The sequence below is a fragment of the Polypterus senegalus genome, chromosome 5 (assembly GCF_016835505.1).
Source record: "Polypterus senegalus isolate Bchr_013 chromosome 5, ASM1683550v1, whole genome shotgun sequence".
In the NCBI taxonomy this organism is placed as follows: Eukaryota; Metazoa; Chordata; class Cladistia; order Polypteriformes; family Polypteridae; genus Polypterus; species Polypterus senegalus.
In genome coordinates, this window is record NC_053158.1 from 200,690,311 (window position 1) to 200,710,290 (window position 19,980).

General features: G+C 40.2%; 1 protein-coding gene across 5 annotated transcripts in view; it reads right to left on the reverse strand.

The window, feature by feature from the left end:
* The window catches only part of LOC120529808 (arf-GAP with SH3 domain, ANK repeat and PH domain-containing protein 1-like), a 347,163-nt gene that overhangs the window by 101,578 nt on the left and 225,605 nt on the right, over positions 1–19,980 (reverse strand). For all 5 annotated transcript variants that reach the window (XM_039753980.1, XM_039753979.1, XM_039753978.1 and 2 more), the window contains exons 10-11: positions 5,235–5,310; positions 2,569–2,655 (exon numbers count right to left, since the gene is read on the reverse strand). In XM_039753980.1, coding sequence (XP_039609914.1) covers positions 2,569–2,655; positions 5,235–5,310 — 163 coding nt within the window. The remainder of the gene's footprint in view (positions 1–2,568; positions 2,656–5,234; positions 5,311–19,980) is intronic.

The window sequence follows — 19,980 nt, forward strand, 5'->3', positions numbered from 1 at the left end:
CACAGTGCCACCTATTTACAAATCATTACTTTGAAATACTGCAAGAGCAGGGATAAATATAATTGTTTCATTGGACCCATTGGTTATTAAAATGTATTGGGATGTTTAATGTGGATCCCACCAGTGAAATGTCATCCTATGTCATAGGTAACGTGCCACTTCAATAGTAGGAGGGCTACACAAGTAAATAGAGTTTCATTTACGAATGCAGCACTGAAAATCAAAGAAATAAATTGTGCTAGGGGAAATCTTGAGGGTGCAAAGTGTGCAGTTTTAATCACTTAAACCAATGTATATCATACACAAATCCACCATTAATTGTTTAAATGTATTCTTCCATAGATTTGTATGTGCTGTCACATTCATATTGACAGTATGGAATTTTTAGATAATATGTATAATCATTTACAAACTATTACAGTATATACTTAAATGAAATTATAACAAAGAGTTATTAAAGCATAAGAAAAAGGACTGAAGGTAAGTCCTCTGAGGAGGTTGATATTTCCATCCTTACTTCTGATCACAAGCACTGGATTGCAAGCAAAGGAGATGATCCAGGGTATAATTTGTCAAAAAAAAGTTTAATGTGGCTTTAAGTTTGAGCATGTGAGGTCTGCCTCATCTCAGAGAAACCAGCAGCTTGATTTTCCAAGGTTAGAATGCGGTAAATGAGTAACGAACACCCCTCAAGAATGCGAGGATAAACTAGTGGAGAAAGCTCAAACAACCCTCCTATGAAGCATTGCTTAGATCATTAGAAGAGTAAGTAGATCACCCCTATTTATGAGGCAGCATTCAGGAAAATGGGAGAGTCGAAAGGAATCTGAAAATATTGGTGGCACTAGTTGATTCGATGAAATAATAAAGCTATGTATATTAAGAGTCAGATGACGTGATTTATTAGATGAGGTAACAAGAGTAGAAAAGCCTAAAAGCAAATTAATTATATTACTGAATGCGCACTTCGTGCACCGAGATATCCGTGCGTATCTATGTGCAAATAAAGAATCGTTCCACATTTTCAGCTGGATTCTGTGATTGCTTTCTTTGAAAACAGAAGAACGTTTTTTTCCACAACAATGTAAGGAATTGAATTCTGTCTCAGCAGGTCACATGGTTACGGATCATCACATTTTATCTTGACGTTTTCACTTTAATCGTGAAATTAACTACGAGACCGAAGTTGAAATTTTGAGATTATGGTTAAAATTGCAAACTTTAATCATAAATCAAGTTACTGTTCTTCCCATTCCTGGATAATTGGGTAGACTAATTCATCAGAAGCAAATTACAAAAATTAATGCATATTAACCAGGAATTAAACACCAAGATAGGGAATTAAAGTGTGAAGGAAGGCCATCAACATGACGGACTCTTCTGCATCACACTGGATACTATTAAACATGAACAATCAGTAAAGATGAGAGGAGTGCTTTTCCTCCCCGACGATATAAGCAAAGAATTCATCAAACAGAAACAAACAACTACTGTATTGAGACGGTGAAATGTTCTGTGCCAGACTGACAAACAACTGGCATGAACCAAAATAGGAATCGTCTCTTACACGGAGTTCTAATAGTAATGTAGGCAAAGAGTCAGGGAGACCTACTATACCAGAAGGCAGCAGAGCACACAACACAGCAATGCCACTTACGATTTCAAGATTGTAACAAAGGAACTGGAAATAACAAATGTTCAAGATGTAAATTTCCCCATACATGATTTAAAGCAAAGAGATTCCTTTAGATTAGAAACCAATTATTTTAAAAAGAAAACCACAGTTTGTAAAATTTAAATTAGTGTTAACCAAAGTCTCTTCATTTTGTAGGCTTAAATGCAACTTCCAGCCGTCCAGATTTTCCATTAACCTTATACTCTATCTATCAAAACTTTCTTAAATGTTAAAGTGGGACGACAATGAATATCTTCAAATATACTTTCAATGCATGCAGCAAGTCGCTGGAGATGTTCTACCAGTCAATAGCAGCCAGTGTGCTGTTCTATACTGTGGTCTCCTGTGAAATCAACCTGAGCTCAAAAAAAAAGCACAATGCCTGAATAAACGTATTCTGAAAAGCCTCCTGCATCACAGAGAGAACCCTGGAGACATCCTGGAAGCTGTTGTGGCAAACAGAATGGTGGAAAAATGAGATGTCATCAAGAAAAATGCCCTCCAGATGGCGCTCTCTCTTGGAGCACTTTTACCCACAGGCTCATTGCGCCACGGTGTGCTAAAAAGTTCCTCTGAGGTCTGTTCTGTCTGCTGCTCTCAAGTAATTCAATGCTTCATCGCAACATCCCAAACTAAATGCTGGTATACTTTAAGTTCATTTTGCAATTTTAAATTAATTTTGAAATTTCTGCACAATGTACATTATTCATTAATTAATTGTATTACTTATCCTATGAGTTTGTATCCTTATATTTCTGCTGCTGTATGCATCTAAATTTCCTCATGGAATTTATAAAGTTGAACTGAACAGAATTTTCCAGATACCTTTAAAAATCTTAAAATTTACTTAAAAATTTATAGAATGGGATCAGAGTTTACTCCACTGTACCTACCTCCTTTTGGTCCAGCTGAAGTGAAGATTTGATCAGGTCGCGCAGAGCTGTCAACTGCTTCTTTTCTTCATCTTGTGTTTGTTTGATCTAAGCAGAAAAAGAATAAGTTTTCTAAAATTTTAAACTATTTATTATTTCCATATGCAAAGAGTTTTCATAGTATCCAGCTCACATCAGTTTATTACTATTAAAAGATTGATTTTTTGTTTTCAAGTTCAATGTATTACAAGTTCACACTTAATTTACGTCAACCAAATGAATAAGCAGCATCCAAAGCGACCTTGTACTCAAGTCAAGTCAAACTTTATTTATTACATACATTTACAACAGTCAAATCTGAACCCAAGTGTTGGAAAAGAAAGGGTAAAAGAGCAAGATACAAAAAAAATATATATATATATATATATATATATATATATATATATATATATACAGTGATCCTGCTATATCGCGCTTCGACTTTCGTGGCTTCACTCTATCGCGGATTTTAAATGTAAGCATATCTAAATGTAGATCACAGATTTTTCGCTGGTTCATGGATTTCTGCGGACAATGGCTCTTTTAATTTATGGTACATGCTTCCTCAGTTACTTTGCCCAGTTGATTTCATACAAGGGACGCTATTGCAAGATGGCTGAGAAGCTACCCAATCAGAGCATGTATTACGTATTAAATAAAACTCCTCAATGATATACGATATGCTTCCCGTGTGGCACTTCGCATACTTGAAAGTCCAAACAGCACGTATTGATTTTTGATTGTTTGCTTATCTCTCTCTCTCTGACATTCTCTGCTCCTGACGCGCACTTTGAAGAGGAAGATATATTTGCATTCTTTTAATTGTGAGACGGAACTGTCATCTCTTGTCATGGAGCTCAGTTTAAACATTTGACTAAAGGGTGTTATTTCATGTCTAGAGGGCTCTAATAAACAGGTTTTCTATGATCTAACTGTGATAAACAGGTTTTCTATGATCTAACTGTGAAAATATTCGATTTATAAATAAACAGTCCTACTTCACGGAAATTCATTTATCGCGGCAGAGTCTGGAACGGATCACCATTATGCCGTAAGGAACTTTCAGAACTGACCTCTCCTTTTGTTGGTTTCATTCCTAATTTCTGTTAACAGAGGATTTATTTCACGGCAGAGACACAAAAGGGCCGTCCCTGGTCCCCCTTCCTTTTTCCGCATGGCCGCTGTCCGCGCACTTACCATGTGGTTGGCTCCCTGCCTCTATACATTAATGACATCCCGCGCTCATGTGCCTCCTCACTCACTTCCTTACTTTCCTCAGCTGTTTGTTGTGCTCGCTGCTCCCTTCTTCTTTACTCCACCGCTTCAAGCCTGTTATTGTTGGCCTTCCTTCACATCTTCCTGCTGGTGACTCCTGCCTTTTCATTTTGTTTCTTCACATTCAGGCCTCCACATACTCTACTTTTGAAGTTCGGTGCACCAATGATGTTACTACGAAACTTACAACCACCAAAACTTTGTAACGGCACCAGGCTTCAGATCACATCTCTGCACAAGTCTTTACTGGAACTGGCTCAGGGAGAGACTGGATTTACTCCTCACATCGCTCTCATACCCTCTGACCTCTCATTTCAATTCAAACTCCAGGTCTGCTTCGCTATGACAATAAATAAGTCACAGGGCCAGACTCTAAAAAAGGTCGCCATTGACTTGACACAAGATGGCTTCTCACGTGGCTGACTGTACGTTGCATGCTCAAGAGTAAGCTCAGCAGACCAGCAGTTTGGTCATTTTACAGCCTGAGGGCAGAACTCCAAACATCGTTTACAAAGAAATTCTTAGATCCTAAAAATGTGCATTTTTCATATACGACATTTGCAATCATAAATTAAACTCTTTACAATCATCAAATTCACTCTCAATACTAAAATAAGCCTACGACAATTACATTGACAATCACGTTACATTATTTTTAAAATGTTGCCTTTACTTTTTCATAACTTCTTTAACGCACTACTTCTCCGCTGCGAAGCGCCGGTATTTTGCTAGTTACTAATATTTTTAAATGACCAAAAAAAAACCATTTTGCATAACAAAATTGCCAAATTTCGCTCTGGGGACAAAAAAAGTTTTAGCCATCTATAATATATATATTCATAAAGGACTAAACAGTTAATTTTTTGATTGATGCTCACCATTCAAGAATTGCAGCTAAACTAATGGCTACAGCGTTCAGCTAACAAATGGTAGGAATTAAAGAAAGCTACTTTAATGGGAAAAAGAGCAAAGCTCTACTTGGGTATTGAACTCAAGTGAAGGAACTCAAAATGGGAAGGGCTGTTAATTTTGTGAAGCGCCCCTTTCTGTTTTGCTGAGTGTGGGTCTCATCCCGCCACAGTCTTCTATGGTGTACGTCTGCTTTGGTGCTGCTCTATTCTGGTGTTGAGTGTGTCATTAATTGAACATGTTTAGAAGTAGCTCTGTTCAAAAAAAAAAATCAGATTTATTGGACAAGTACGCATTTATACAGGGAACTCTCCAGTTATAAGTTACACAATCGACACAACACCTCAGATAAAATAAAAAAAGTGTGTGTAACTCTACTGCAACTCACCATACTCATACAGTTAAACAGGCCAAAATAATGAATACATAAAAAATTGAATAATTAAACTTATTAAAATGCTTACATTGTACAGGTCAGCAGCCAGCTTTTCAATGTACTGCTTCAATTTGTCTGCAGTTTTCAAACCATCCTGAAAAAAACTGAAATAAAAATAATATTAACACACAGTTTTGGTTATGCATACAACTTATATAGATAACGCTTTTTATACTTCATTAATTCATCTTTTTTAAATTTGGACCATTACAAAAAATACATTTAAAAGAGTTTAAAAAAAAAAAAACAAAAACATTTGTACATTACAACAAGCGTGTTACAGCCTTAGGCAGCCGTATAGTCATGACATGCACTGTAAGCCAAACACATACACCCACAAGAGTTAGATGAAATATTTATAGACAAGCGTACATTTACTAAATAGGAATATTAACTTTGAACATTACTATAGGAAAACAGAAAGAACGCTGTGTGTTTTAACAAATCTGCATTTACAGTATATGTCTACCGGTTCTGTATATAAGCATCAGTATCATCTGGACTTGTATTGTAACTGAGAATTGTTCACAGCACTCTCCATCTACATTCAATAAAGGACAGTATACAAAAAATAAATTGTGCAGATAAAAACACACTATCAGACAGACAGACAGACAGACAGATAGAATGAAAGGCACTATATGATAGATAGATAAAATGAAAGGCACTATATGACAGACAGACAGACAGACAGACAGACAGACAGACAGATAGATAGATAGATAGATAGAAAGATAGATAGATAGATAGATAGATAGAAAGGCACTATTAGATAGATAGATAGATAGATAGATAGATAGATAGATAGATAGATAGATAGATAGATAGATAGATAGATAGATAGATATAGATGGATGCCTGACCCGGCACAGACTAATTCAGAGGCACGTGTCAAAACACAAAAGACTTTTTATTTTTTCTTCCCCTGTGGGCACACGTCTTCCCCGTGACCCACAGGTAATACACAGTCCCAAAACACTTCAACACAACCGAACCAATCCTTCCTCTTGCACCACCACTCCTCCAAGGCAACCTCGTCAACTTCCTCCCAGTTCTGGCTCCCGAGTGGTGGATGCCGGCCCTTTTTATAGCCCACCCGGAAGTGTTCCAGGTGGCTAATTGCACTTCTGGGCGGGGCTGTAGAGGTGTCCATACAGGCTCCGGGATCCATGCAGCACCCCCTGACGGCCACACCAGATCCCCACAGGCATGTGGAGAACTCTCTCTCCCATGGAGCCCTGCGGAAAACTGAGGCACCAACATCACCCAGGGAGGCGGACACCAAGCGTCCCGGGGGAGGTACTGAGGATGGCAATGGAACTGGCTGCTCCCCCGGAACATATGCAGCAGGGGCATCCCGGCCGTGCATGGGACCTGGCCACCCGTTACGATCGATCGATAGATTGATAGATAGGTGCTATATATGTGAATTATGTGAATTTCCCCTTGGGATTAATAAAGTATCTTTATATCTATCTATCTATAACAGATAAACAGCACTTCATATCATTCCAGAGGCAAATCTGATATTTTACAGAAGCCCAATAAATACTTACACGTTATTGTAATATAACATACAACAAACCCTCCTCTTCAACTGCACACCAGAATGGCTAAAAGGAGTAGAAAATCTACCAATTTCAATATCAACTTTCAGGCATCAACATTCATCTGTTTTGACTGGTGAAGTATAGCAGAAAAGAGAAATGACTATAAAAATAAAAACTACTATGAACTCAATGTCCAACAAGAATCTGTTGTGAGAGCTCCCTAAAAGGACTGGCTTGACTGTCTGATGACCTTCACTTATACTAGTAAAGTAACTTGTTAACAGAAAGCCAATTTTACTTGGTTCTAAAATGTCTAAAGGTTTGGGTGACATTTTAACAAAGATGTCAGAATCCCTGTGATTGCTGCCCCATGACCACCAGTAAAGAATTAAAAATATGATTCATGATCAGCAGCCTCTGAAAAGCATGAAACAACACTACACACTCCTTTAGATAGATAGATAGATAGATAGATAGATAGATAGATAGATAGATAGATAGATAGATAGATAGATAGATAGATAGATAGATAGATAGATACTTTATTAATCCCAAGGGGAAATTCACATTTATTTATTTATTTATGACCAATCCTCATTTTTAAGTTTTGTTAAAAGCAATAACTTTGACCACTTGTCTCCTATTAGGTGGTGACCCCCAAGGGGTCATTTGATGTGGCATGCACAACTTCAAGTCCTTCAAGTTTGGGAGGACCCTGCTTGGTAGGAATTCCAGCTGCCTAGAGCAGGCGTCATGTTTCTATAACTACCATGGCATGAAATGGGATGTTTTAGAGGGAAACTTTTTTTTTTTTTTTTATTTTTATATGAGGGCCGCTAACCAAAAAGGAAGAGAAGAGAGAAAGGAGGCAGCAAAGCAAAGGGCTCAGCTATCTAAGCCTAGGAAGACTGAGAGGGTGAACTTCAAACAGGGACATCCGCTATTTGTGGGGTGGCCACCCAGAAGAAAAGAAACAGTGAAGTGAATCCACAAGATGTATGGGTTTCGTTACATGACCCGATGGTTCTGCGGATGTTTCCACTGGCCAGTTGCACCTGCTCTTAATTCCTCAGGATAGTGAGAAAGCAGCCATATCTACCTGCTGTAGGTTTTTTTTCCACATCATTCAGTGAGAACTGTAAGACAGGATGCATAGCCGTTTCACCCTGACTGTGCTTAATCATTCTCTTTCTTACTTTTTCTTTTACCAATTTTTTGCATGTGTATATTGGACCAGGGAGTAAGTGTTTGGCCAGGAGGAGGGCATCTCTGGGAAATGGGGTCACAAAACAGGCACCCTGTCACCTTTTCATTTACATGTGTAAGCGCGGGTTTCTTGATTGCAATACACTTTCATATTTAATCAGTTTTACCTACCACCAGGGTTTCTTTTAAGTATTGGCAGCAGCGGAGAAGAGGGAAGAGGAGTCGAGGACAGAATGTTTTTAATGCTGGTATATCTTTCGGTTGGTGAAGTTTAGCAATCGTACCTCTTATAAGACAACTGTTACAAAATATGGGCCAAAAATAAGTGTTTTTCAGGACTACGAGGGAAATTTAAAAAGCCTGATATCTTGCATTACTATGCAACCAGATGAGTCAAATGGTACCACAAATGTGGAGGGTTTCTGTGACTGTTGAGTCAGAAGACACCAAAGTAAAAAAAAATAAAAAAAAAATGGAAACGCTCAGAAGGAATTCTTATGAGCACAATAAAGAGACCCTTCTGCTCCAGCCCTGTGACAAAAACAGCACTTATATCCCACTGCAGGGCCAAACGCTATTGCGGTCAAAGTATCCATCCATCCAATATCCAACCTGCTATTCTAATTACAGGGTCATGTTGGTCTGTTGGAGCCAATCCCAGCCAACACAGGATGCAAGGCAGGAAACAAACCCTGTGCAGGGCACCAGCCCACCACAGGGAGCGTGCGCGCATACACACACACACACATACACACACACCCCAAGCACACACTAGGGACAATTTAGAATCGCCAATGCACCTAATCCGCATGATTTTGGACTGTGGGAAGAAACCGGAGTACCCGGAGGAAACCCACGCAGACACGGGGAGAACATGCAAACTGCACGCAGGGAGGACCCAGTAAGTGAACCCGGGTCTCCTAACTGTGATTCAGCAGCGCTGCCCACTGCGCCACCCGCAGTCTAAATATTTATAGAAATTAGAATTTAGACTTTTAATAAATTTGCAACCCTTTCTAAAGGCACATTTTCACTTTGTCATTACAGGTTATTGAGTGCAGACTGATGGGCAAAAATGCCAAATGTATCAATTTAAATTTAAATGTGCAATATAATAAAGTGTGAAGGAAGTGAAGGGGCCTGAATATGTTATTAATTCATTGTGTGTGTGTATATATATATATATATATATATATATATATATATATATATATATATATATATATATATATTTATATATTTATATACTGTGATGGACGGCCGGGGCCCATGCCTGGCTGGGACACCCCTTCTGTGTATGTTCCAGGGGTAGAAGCATTGGCTGCACAGTACCTCCCCAGGACCACTTTGTGGCAGCCCCCCTGGGTGAATGTGGGGCCTCAGATTCCCACAGGGCTGCAAGGAAGATGGAGTTCTCCACAGACCTGTTGGGATCCAGGGTGGCCACCAGAAGGCGCTGCAGAGGTTCTTGAGCCCGTCTGGGCCGTAGTTCAGCCACACCCGGAGGTGCAATCGGAGGCAGGAGGTCAAGCACCTGAAGCACTTCCGGGTGAACCATAAAACAGGCCAGCAGCCACCACTCCGGGAGCCGGTATCAGGAGCAGGGAGACAAAGCTGCCAAAGAGGGGTGGAGGACTTGAAGAGTTTATTTGGGACTGTGTTGCGGCTGAGGGACACAGGGAAGATGTGGGCCCCTTAGCTGAAGAAGAAACATAAATTCTTTTGGTTTATTTTAACATGCTTCCGTTGTCAGTCTGTGTCAAGTCGGTTGCATATATAGCACCTTATTACAATCAATATATATATGCCATGCTAGAACAAGGGGTGGTGAGCTACACGGATTTTCTCTCTCAATCCTCTACAGACCATCCACGGGAAATCCCGCTAGGTTCCGGCACCACTGGTGACATCATTTCTGGTACCGGTGCCAATGACAGCGTCACTTCCACCCCTGGCACCATGGATGAAGTCACATTTTTAGTTTTGAAGACATCACGTCCAGTTCAGGCCGTGATTACATCACTTCCTGTCATGGGCTTTAAAGCTGCCATATTCTCACTTTCTAGTCAGTTCTGATTTGGACTCAAACCTGTGAACAACTCCTCAAAACAATCCTTTTGCGGCTAAGACACAATATATGGGGTGGCTGCCCCAAACCTATTTTGAAGTATTTATTTCTTGTGACAACTTATACAATATATACACACACACACACTTTAAACATACAGTATGGTAGGTACATTTACAAGTTACAAAATATTTCAAAAAAGCAGGAAGGTGTTCCAGTGGGAAGCCGTCCAGGCCTGGTGACAGACCCTTACCGACTGAGTCCAGCAGGATCAGTGACCCCAGCTACACAATCATCGTGTGTGTTAATAAAAAGCAATGCAGATCGACCTCCTAAATAGCAGCAAATAATGAAGCCTCTTATATTTCATGCCATGTTTAAATTTGATGTTCAAATTCTTGTTCCCAAGTGGCCATGTAAAAATGAATTGAGAAGACTGCTTACATTGTCTCTCACCAAAAGAGTAATATAGCAATGAGAAACTTAATCAAGAGCAATTCATGTCAAGCAGCTCAATTTGTTTACCAACAGATGATCAACAAAAGCCCCAAGAGAGACAAAAGAGAATGTCAGGTACCACGATGCCAGCATTAAACAGAAGCGTCTGAGAAAATCCCCATCCAAAATGAATGAGGCAGCACTGGATATTTAGGGAAGATTTTAAATAATGTTGCAACCACAAACAAACAATGGAAACATCTCAATTAAAGTGGAAGGTGACCCTAAAAGAACACGTAAATGCTTTTCTTGATTATCATTCATCCCACGATCTCACAAAACTGAGGAAGCTCAAGTGCCAAACAATTTCTGATTGAACAAACTAAGGTGCTAATTAACCTGCTGATTACCATCTGCAGACTCCGACGTCTGCTTGGGACTGACAAGTGACATAAATGACTCAATCAGTTAAAGTCTTCGGTGAGGCACTCAAAAGGCACAGTTTTTCCATAAAGTGTAACTGGGTCAGTTTGTTGAATGAAATTTTTAGAAATAAATACGATTATGGTTTGTACTACAGTATAAAAAAGGCACTGCAGCCACAGCTGAAACGTTCAAAGCATGCAAACTAACCTCATAATGTAACTTAGGTGGTGATCAATTATAGCCCAGAATTAAACCAGCAAAGCACCTCTAGGTTTGGTGACACTGCATTCCCAGCTCATAATGATACACAACAGTCGCTGATACTAACTGCAACAGCGGTGTGTCTTCTTGTCCAGTGTCTGGCATTGGATGTGACATCTAGGGTGGCATTCATTGCTCATTTGTTTGTGTTACACTTGTGCTACGACCTAGGCCTGATGCTACGGGTTACACAATCTCTCTAAAACCAGAGTGAAAGCTTGGTTTGCATTGCTGGCATAAAGTCAGACTCACACTCGGTAGGTGTGGCACACCACTGTGGCTGCTCTTTGTCACTGATCCTGTTCGTAATTTTTATGGATGGAATTTCTAAACACAGTCAAGTGTTCCAGGAGGTCCAAGTCTGGCGACCTTAGGGTTACATCTTTACTTTTTTGTAAATGATGTGGGTCTGTTGGTTTCATCGGGTGGTAACTCACGTTACGTGTGCACCGGGGCAGTTTACAGCTGAGTGTGAAGTAGGTTGGGATGAAGATCTGCATCTCCAAATCTAAGAGTCATGGTTCTGTGCTGGAAAATGCTGGTATGTCTTAGTCAGGTTGGGGAGGAGGTGCAACCTTAATCACAGCAATTTAAGTATCCTTCCCTCTTGCTTGCAAGTGAGAGAAGAAGGGAGAGGGAGTGCCATCTGTTGTTATGCTGTGTTGTACCAGTCAGTCATGGTGAAGAGAGAATTGTCCCAAAAGGTTAATTTACTGGTCAACATGTGCTCTTACATTCACCTTTGGCCATGAGGTTTGGGCAGCGAATCAAAGAACTAGATCACGGATACAAGCAGCGGGAATGAGCTGCCTTTGTAGTTAATCTAAGTTCAGCCTCTGAGATCGGGTAGTAGTAGTTTACTTATAGCGCCCTCCGTAGATAAAAAGTCACAGAGCACTGAACAGCAAATACAATACAAATACAACAGTTAAAACAAAACCAACACAAATAATAAATAAACAAACAGGACGTATTCAGCACTGATTAAAAGCCTGTGTAAAAATACATTTTTCAGTTGTTTTTTAAAAGAATCAACAGACTCGGCTCCACGCAGACCACAAGGCAGGCTATTCCATAGTCTCTGTGCCACAGGCTGAAAGGTACAATCCCCACGGGGACAACTAGAAGGCCTTGATGCCCTGATCTAGGAGTCCAACAAGCTGTATAGCGTTGGAGAAGGCTGGTTAGGTACTCAGGAGCTCGTCCATGCAATGCTCTGAAAATAAAGAACCAAAACTTAAAAATGACCTCGATAAAACACTGGGAGCCAGTGCAGGGTGTGCAGAATGGGAGTGATATGATCACGAGTTAGGAGCCTGGCAGCTGCATTTTGGACTAACTGAAGACGTGAGAGAGAGGACTTGCTCAAACCCGTATAGAGAGCATTACGGTAATCAAGTCGTGAGGAAATAAAAGAATGAACAAGCATCTCCAATTCTGACTTTAAAACAGCATTTCTTAGTTTAGAAAGATTTCTTAAATGAAAGAAACATGGTTCGGTGGCAACAGGGCGACAGTCAACTCGGCGAAAGACAACCCGGCGACATCCTTTACCAGTTAGGTAACAGGTTCAAAGAGATTTTTTTTAATTGTGTATGTGTATCACAGAACTTACAACTTTCAAAGGTTGCAAGTATGACGTGACTTGTCCATCTCGCGGGACATGAAAGTGTCTCTCTTTAAAAAATCTCTCTTCTAAAGACCACGTCTCGTTGCAGGAAAAAAGTCTCATATTGTTGCAAGATTTATTTTATAATAGAGAAACATATATCCGGTGAAGCTGAACATATCCGACTGCAAGTGCCTGCAAAGGCACAGCAGAGGACATTATTGGGGTGCCTCTCCCTTCACTACAGGACATATTTTACAAACGCAGTGTCCGCAAGGAACCTCTCACCTCTAAAAACAGAAATTTTATACATGCAAGCCACTGTCCTGCAAAGACGAGTGTGCAGGTAGAAAAGAACTGAAAATCTTATACTGACCTTTAAGGATTTTGGACACTGCACTTTGACATTCTTTGACATGCAGGTTAGGTGCATTGGCGATCCTAAATTGTCCCCAGTGTGTGCTTGGTGTGTGTGTGTGTGTGTGTGTGTGTGTGTGTGTGTGTGTGTGTGTGTGCCCTGCGGTGGGCTCGCGCCCTGCCTGGGGTTTGTTCCTGCCTTGCACTTGGCTGGGATTGGCTCCAGAAGACCCCCGTGACCTTGTGTTAGGATATAGCGGGTTGGACGATGACTGACTAACTGACTAATATCCATCTGCTGTGAAACATTCTGACCTGTCATTGTTTACACATCTTAAACAACTTTTATCATGAACTGTCATGCTGCCATTTCTGTACTACCTCACATGATATTTATTGACTGTATTCATGTATCTAAATTGCACAATACCATAGATTGCATTAATGTTCATATTGCTTACTACACGTCAATATTGCTGCTACTTCTTTGTCTTGTCTTGTTTATGTTTTAATTTTAAATTTTGATTTTAATCCTAATTTTAATTTTGAATTTGCACTTCATGTTGTTACACTGTGGACCCTGAGCTTCACAATTTCGACTATCTGTATACTTGTATATGGCTGAGATGACAATAAGGTTCGCTTTGACTTTGACTTGACTTGGACACATCATCAGTGATAGTAACTGGGGTCATCAGGTGTTTTGGTTCCTTCAACATCAGATACCCTCGCCCAGGTGACCCAACCTGGAGTTATCAGCTCTCGGCCTGTGTTTAAGTAGTGTATGACCACAAATTTGTCCTCCTAAACCACAATCATCTTTGAGGCTTTCTCTGCTGTCTCTGTTGTTTCCCTGGTGGCCTTCCCTCCAATAATGCCTAGGAGACTAAAGGCCTTGCACAAAGACTAACCTGGAAAGCCTCTGCGGCCCACCTGAATATGCACACACACCCTCATCTACAGCACTCTGTTCTCCAAGTTCTCAAAAAGTGAAGAAGTCATACTCACGGTTTATAGTGCATGTTTTGGATGTCAGCCTGGATTTTCATTCTTATTCAGGCTTGTATTTTACTTTCACCTGCAAGTTCTGTGAAAAACTGCAAGGATGGCACAGAAGGGACTCTTCAAACTAATCCAAGCGTATCTAACCAAGAACAACACCGTACCATACCCTGGTGACCCTGACCATGAACCTTACAGGCAAATGAAATATGTACCCTACTGCAGCGGTTCCCAAACTGTGGTACGCGTACCACTGGTGGTACACGGAGCCTTTTCAGGTGGTACGCATCGCGGCCCCTGAAATTTTATTTATTTGTGCAAAACTCTTTATGACAAGCCTGTTGTGAGCAAAAACCAACAAAACTGTTTAAATACAATAATACGTGGATTCCCAAATTTAGTGTGGTGTGAAATTTCGTCATCTGAATAAATAAAACCTATTATTCCAATCAGTATTTAGTTCATTTAACGGTACCATAATTCCATTTCGCGGAAGTCAACTTCTACTTCTTCACTGTTTGAGCTTTTGGTAACTAGATGAAAGCACAACGCCGACACTATTTAGTCTTCGGTGACTCTGCCTCACAGAAACCGCTAGCATTTGTTGTTATACGTGCACTGCCGCTGTATCGCCTCGTAGTCACTAGATCTAAGCACAAAGCCGATACCATATCGTCTTCGGTAACTGCGTCACATACTGGCTGAAGGCTGGATTTAGTTTCGGGGCGGAATTTATCAATTTATGTACATGCACAAATTTTTTAATTAATTTTATGCATAATTTCTTCCAATTCTTTAACTTATTTAGATTTTGGGGTGATTTAGACCCGAACCCTTTACAGCTCTCCCTCCCTTTCAACAAGGTGCGGGTGGTATGCGACGAAACTCACTTAACCTCAGGTGGTACTTGACGTCCAAAAGTTTGGGAACCCCTGCCCTACTGCAGATGTGCAACAGGCTGTCAAGAGAGCTTGTGTCCACATTTACCACAAGTGGGTTGTGAATTGCATTACACAATCCTGTCCTCCCCATTGATGTAACCACTAACATTTTGCGATGATGTGGTTAACATGGCCATTGCAGGATTAGTGAGAAGCAGTAGCATATGTGCATGTGGGCCTTCTCTTAGAAGTGTGTCACCATTCAGCTTCTTGCCCCTGTGAAGGGGAAAAAGAAACACAAACCAAATTTTAAGCTAGAAAAGGTCCTTCCCACTCCAAAGGATTAAATGCCCCCCACACCTCCCATGTAAAGTATTCAGATTTTCATTAGTGTGTCACAGTAAGCTAGAAACTACATTATTCAAATTGTCAGTCTCCACTTAAAAGGCATTTTCATTTTTATATGACAGCAGCAGAATATTTTATTCTGCTGATCATCAGCAATAACCTGCAAAAAACAAACTCAATACAGTCTGAATGATAAGAACGCACAAATACAGATGTGTAATGTGTGGAATTTGCAAGAAACAGAAGAACTGTTTCCAAAATATGTCCATCATCACTAGTATAACAGCTACACGGCTGAACTGCAATATACGCTATCTTCAGGAGAGGTGTCACAAAGAATGATATCCTGGAGACTGGCTTGACACTGTACTGCTAAATTACTGCCACTAAAATTGAAAAACTGCCCTCGCCCTTTGTGCTTGTGTCCAGTGAATTCCACTTTCGTTTGTCCCTTGAAATTTAGATTTATGGTACTTGGAACACAGAGGACAGCTCACATTTCTCCAATCTGTTCTCTCAAATTTCTGTGGAGTCCAACACCCTTACCTACACCACATTCTAGTGTGACACTGCAGAGGGGGGTGAAGGCGGCACAGGATATATGACTGGCACCCGGCAGCCATCTACTTAGGACATACACAATAAAAAAATCACTGCCTTAGAAAGGCAAACAGGATCATTAAAGAGCTCAGCCACCCTGTAGAGTCGATTTTCTTACTCCTCCATTCTGGCAGACAGTACTCGGCCATTGGCACATCAGCTGATTCAGAGACAGTTGCTACCCACAAGTTGGAAGGCTGCTGAACAAGCAACCATAACAACAAACATGGCAACACAAAAAACAGTGAAAATGTAATGTATATATAATACTTGTAAACATACACACCCACTCAAAGTATATACAATGTATGTCCATATAGACATATACTGTACATATATTATAACCCCCCCCACACATATATATATACATACATACTAGCCATTACAGCATGCCCTGCCAGTTATTGAAAGATTTTTTTTGGTTTTGCATAGTTTACAACAGTAAGTGCAAAAGAAGGATGAGAAAAAGGATAAATACTGTATATTGTACAGTAACATGTTTCTATGTATACAGTACACCCCCAAAATTTGTGGGGGTTACGTTCCTAGAGCACCTGCGAATTGTGAAAAACCGCAAATTTTGGATGTGGTTAAAAAAATGCCTATTTTCATAGTTTAAACCCTAAATATGTTCCTAAAACACTTTATTTTTAGGTAATGTATTAAGCTGAGTTTGAAATTAAATTAAAGAATGTAAAGGTAAACCCGTAAACTGTACTGCTATGTCTCCCACAGTGCTAGTGATAGATGTAATTCATGCAAGCGCATTTTCACTGCCAGAAGCCTCAGACGGTGCAGCTCGTTTCAGCGGCATCTTGTGGCTTTAACCCTTAAACCGCCACATACTTGGGCATTAATGCATCCCTGGAGGCCAAATACTTTTTTGCTGCACTTTAAGTAAACGTCACAATTAACAAAGAAAAAGTGAAATTTTAATGGAACACATTTTTTTTCATGTAAAGAGCATCACAATTACTGCAACGCTGATCATTTTACACACTGCTAATGAACTGTAAAAACTATTTAAAAAACTACTGGAACAATACGTACAAAGTGCAACTGACGCCATGGATGGAAAAAAAAAAATCACTGAGCCAACTGCGCTTGAACGCAAGCACACAGAGGTAAGTGCTGCCGCTCTCAGGCTCATCTAGTGCAGTGGCTCAATCCCAGGGACAGTGAGGCTTGCAGGGTATCACGCTTGGGTCACAGAATGGCACAGAAACACAGGAGATTGTAGAGAAAGGAATTTTATTCAAACACTTCAAACAAACATGTCTCTTTCAGAAGTAAAAGGAGCTCAGTATGCAGTTAGCAGTCGATTAAACAATAGACAAACATCACAGCAGAGCACAACCCCCAACAGGAGCAGAGAATGTCTGGGGGAGGAGAGAGAAACAAAGCAATCAGCCAAAAAGGACAGGTACTGTTCAGGCTTTTAAGTAAGCGTAGCGTCGCGCGAGAAGCCGCAATCGAGAAGACGGTGATTTATTTATTTTTATGGTGGAGATTCCAGCCTTGAACTGACCCGCACACACTCACAAACAGAGACAAAAACAAAGAAAAGGGATAATCAAACAGCAAATAAAGAATGTAATGAAAACAAATGAAATAAGAAAACAACGATACCACCCCTGTTACCCTTACGGTGATCACACATTAAATACAACAAAGCATAAACAAAACACACACAGTAAATCATGAAAAAGTTCATGAAAAAATGGCAATGGGTGAAATGTAATGATGAAAATTGATAGTTCAGAGATCCGTATGTTGAATGGGAATGTGCAGATAGTCCTACCGGTAGTTCCTAAAATGGTGAAGACAGGTGGATGGGTTCAGGAGCACTCCTTTGTTTGCAGGATGGCCATGAATCCACTTACAGTCCTCATGTACACAGACAGGCGCCAGACAATCCAGACACACGAAACGATCCAGGACAAAATGAATAAGTACAGGTAACCCAACAGAAGGCAGACAGACAGGAACTTGAAACATAAATTACAAAAACTTTTTTTTTTTGCTTTTCGTCACCGGCCCCCTTTTTAAAAGCTGCGCTGGCATCCTTTGACCTCAACAGCCCCAGCACCCTCAGCAAAAGACCAATCAGAGTCACTACAGGGACTGCTGGGAGTTGCAGTTTCAAACTCTATTGGCTACTTTCACCATCACAAGTCGCAGTTCTCTCTACAGTACAGTATTGCCACGAAAAAAGGCATAAAAATTGCAGAGGGTATTTGCGGTTTCCACTAACAATTATTATTTAGGTTCTAAGGAAAAATCCACGAATGACTGAGGCCACGAAATCTGAACCGCAACTTTGCAGGGGTCTACTGTACTTGCAACTTGTTTGCTTAAATGGTGATGAGATGAGAAAATAGAAAACACAGCTTTACTTGGCTTTTTTTTTAATCTGGCTTTTCTACAGAAGCTTAATGAATACTAGGGGGCTTTGCCCCCTGCTCGCTTCACTCGCCAACCCCCGACTACGCTTCGCTCCAGTAATTTCGCGTCTCTGTCGTTTGCATATGTGGATTTCACTTTCACCAAACAACAAAACTTTTAATTCTTGCAGATAGGATTTTTCATTGGGAAGAAACACTACTGTTCCCAGATCGCAGCACGAATTAGATGATCTACAAGTCTGCGACTTAAAGTTTACAGAAAAAAAATATTTACATACTTCTGTCATATCACCTATGTCTATATATTCGATCTCTTTTCGCTTTTACCATTTCATCAAAATTGATTGAATTTTGATTCCGTGTTTGGAATTGCATCGTGACAACTCACTGCCCGTGAGTGAATATCGTTTCTTTCTCTCTACAAGAACTGTGTCTGACAATAGCATTCACACAAATGAGAAATGATTGAACCATGTGCATGGTTATGTCACCAGGACTTTTTCAAATCTCTTTGCATAAGTTGTTGTCACCCGGATCTTGAAATTTTCTAGCGCAAGATTTCACTTTCACCAAACAAGAAATCTTTTAATTCTCGCAGATATGCCTCTTCATTGGGAAGAAACACTACTTTTTTTTCCCTAATGGCAACACGAATCAGACGATTCAAGTCTCCGATTTAAAGCTTAAATCAAACAATGTATTCAATCTCTTTTCACTGTTCCACTATTTCACTGAGTAATAATTTCCTTTTATTTGCGCTAATGCGATCTTTACTATGCTTTTTTTGAGACTTTCGAATTTTCGTACTTCCATTATCTCAAAACAGCTCTGCATGTGTATCGCAGCAACGTTTTGGAATTCTTTACGACATTCTACTTTGTCATCTACTCTGTCTTTTATTTCCGGTCTCGGGTGTGGTTAAATCTCTTGGCACAAAGATTCGTCTTGCGGAACGTGTAAGTCTCTCCGAGAAAATCACATCTCGTCTCCTTCCAAGATTTTTTTTTTTTATATATATACAAAATAGGTAGGCGTTGCTTAACATCCACAATATGTTCTACGAAATAGGACGTTATGCGATTTGGGCATTGTGCAAACACCATATTGTATACACTGTAGTGGTTTAACTAAATACAGTAATCCCTCGCTATATCGCGCTTCGACTTTCGCGGATTTTAAATGTAAGCATATCTAAATATATATCACGGATTTTTCGCTGGTTCGCGAATTTCTGCGGACAATGGGTCTTTTAATTTATGGTTCATGCTTCCTCAGTTTGTTTGCCCAGTTGATTTCATACAAGGGACGCTATTGGCGGATGGCTTAGAAGCTACCCAATCAGAGTATGTATTACATATTAACTAAAACTCCTCAATGATATACGATATGCATCCCGCGCGGTGCTTGATTGTTTGATTTTCTCTATCTCTCTCACTCTCTCTGCCTGACGGAGGGGGTGTGAGAAGAGGGGCTGTTTGCACAGAGGCTGTTTGCCTAGTGGATACAGACGCTCCTCTACAAAATGCCGCTTTATCGCGGTGCTTTTTCATACTTAAAAGCACATATTGATTTTTTGATTGTTTGCTTATATCTCTCTCTCTCTCCCTCTGACATTCTCTGCTC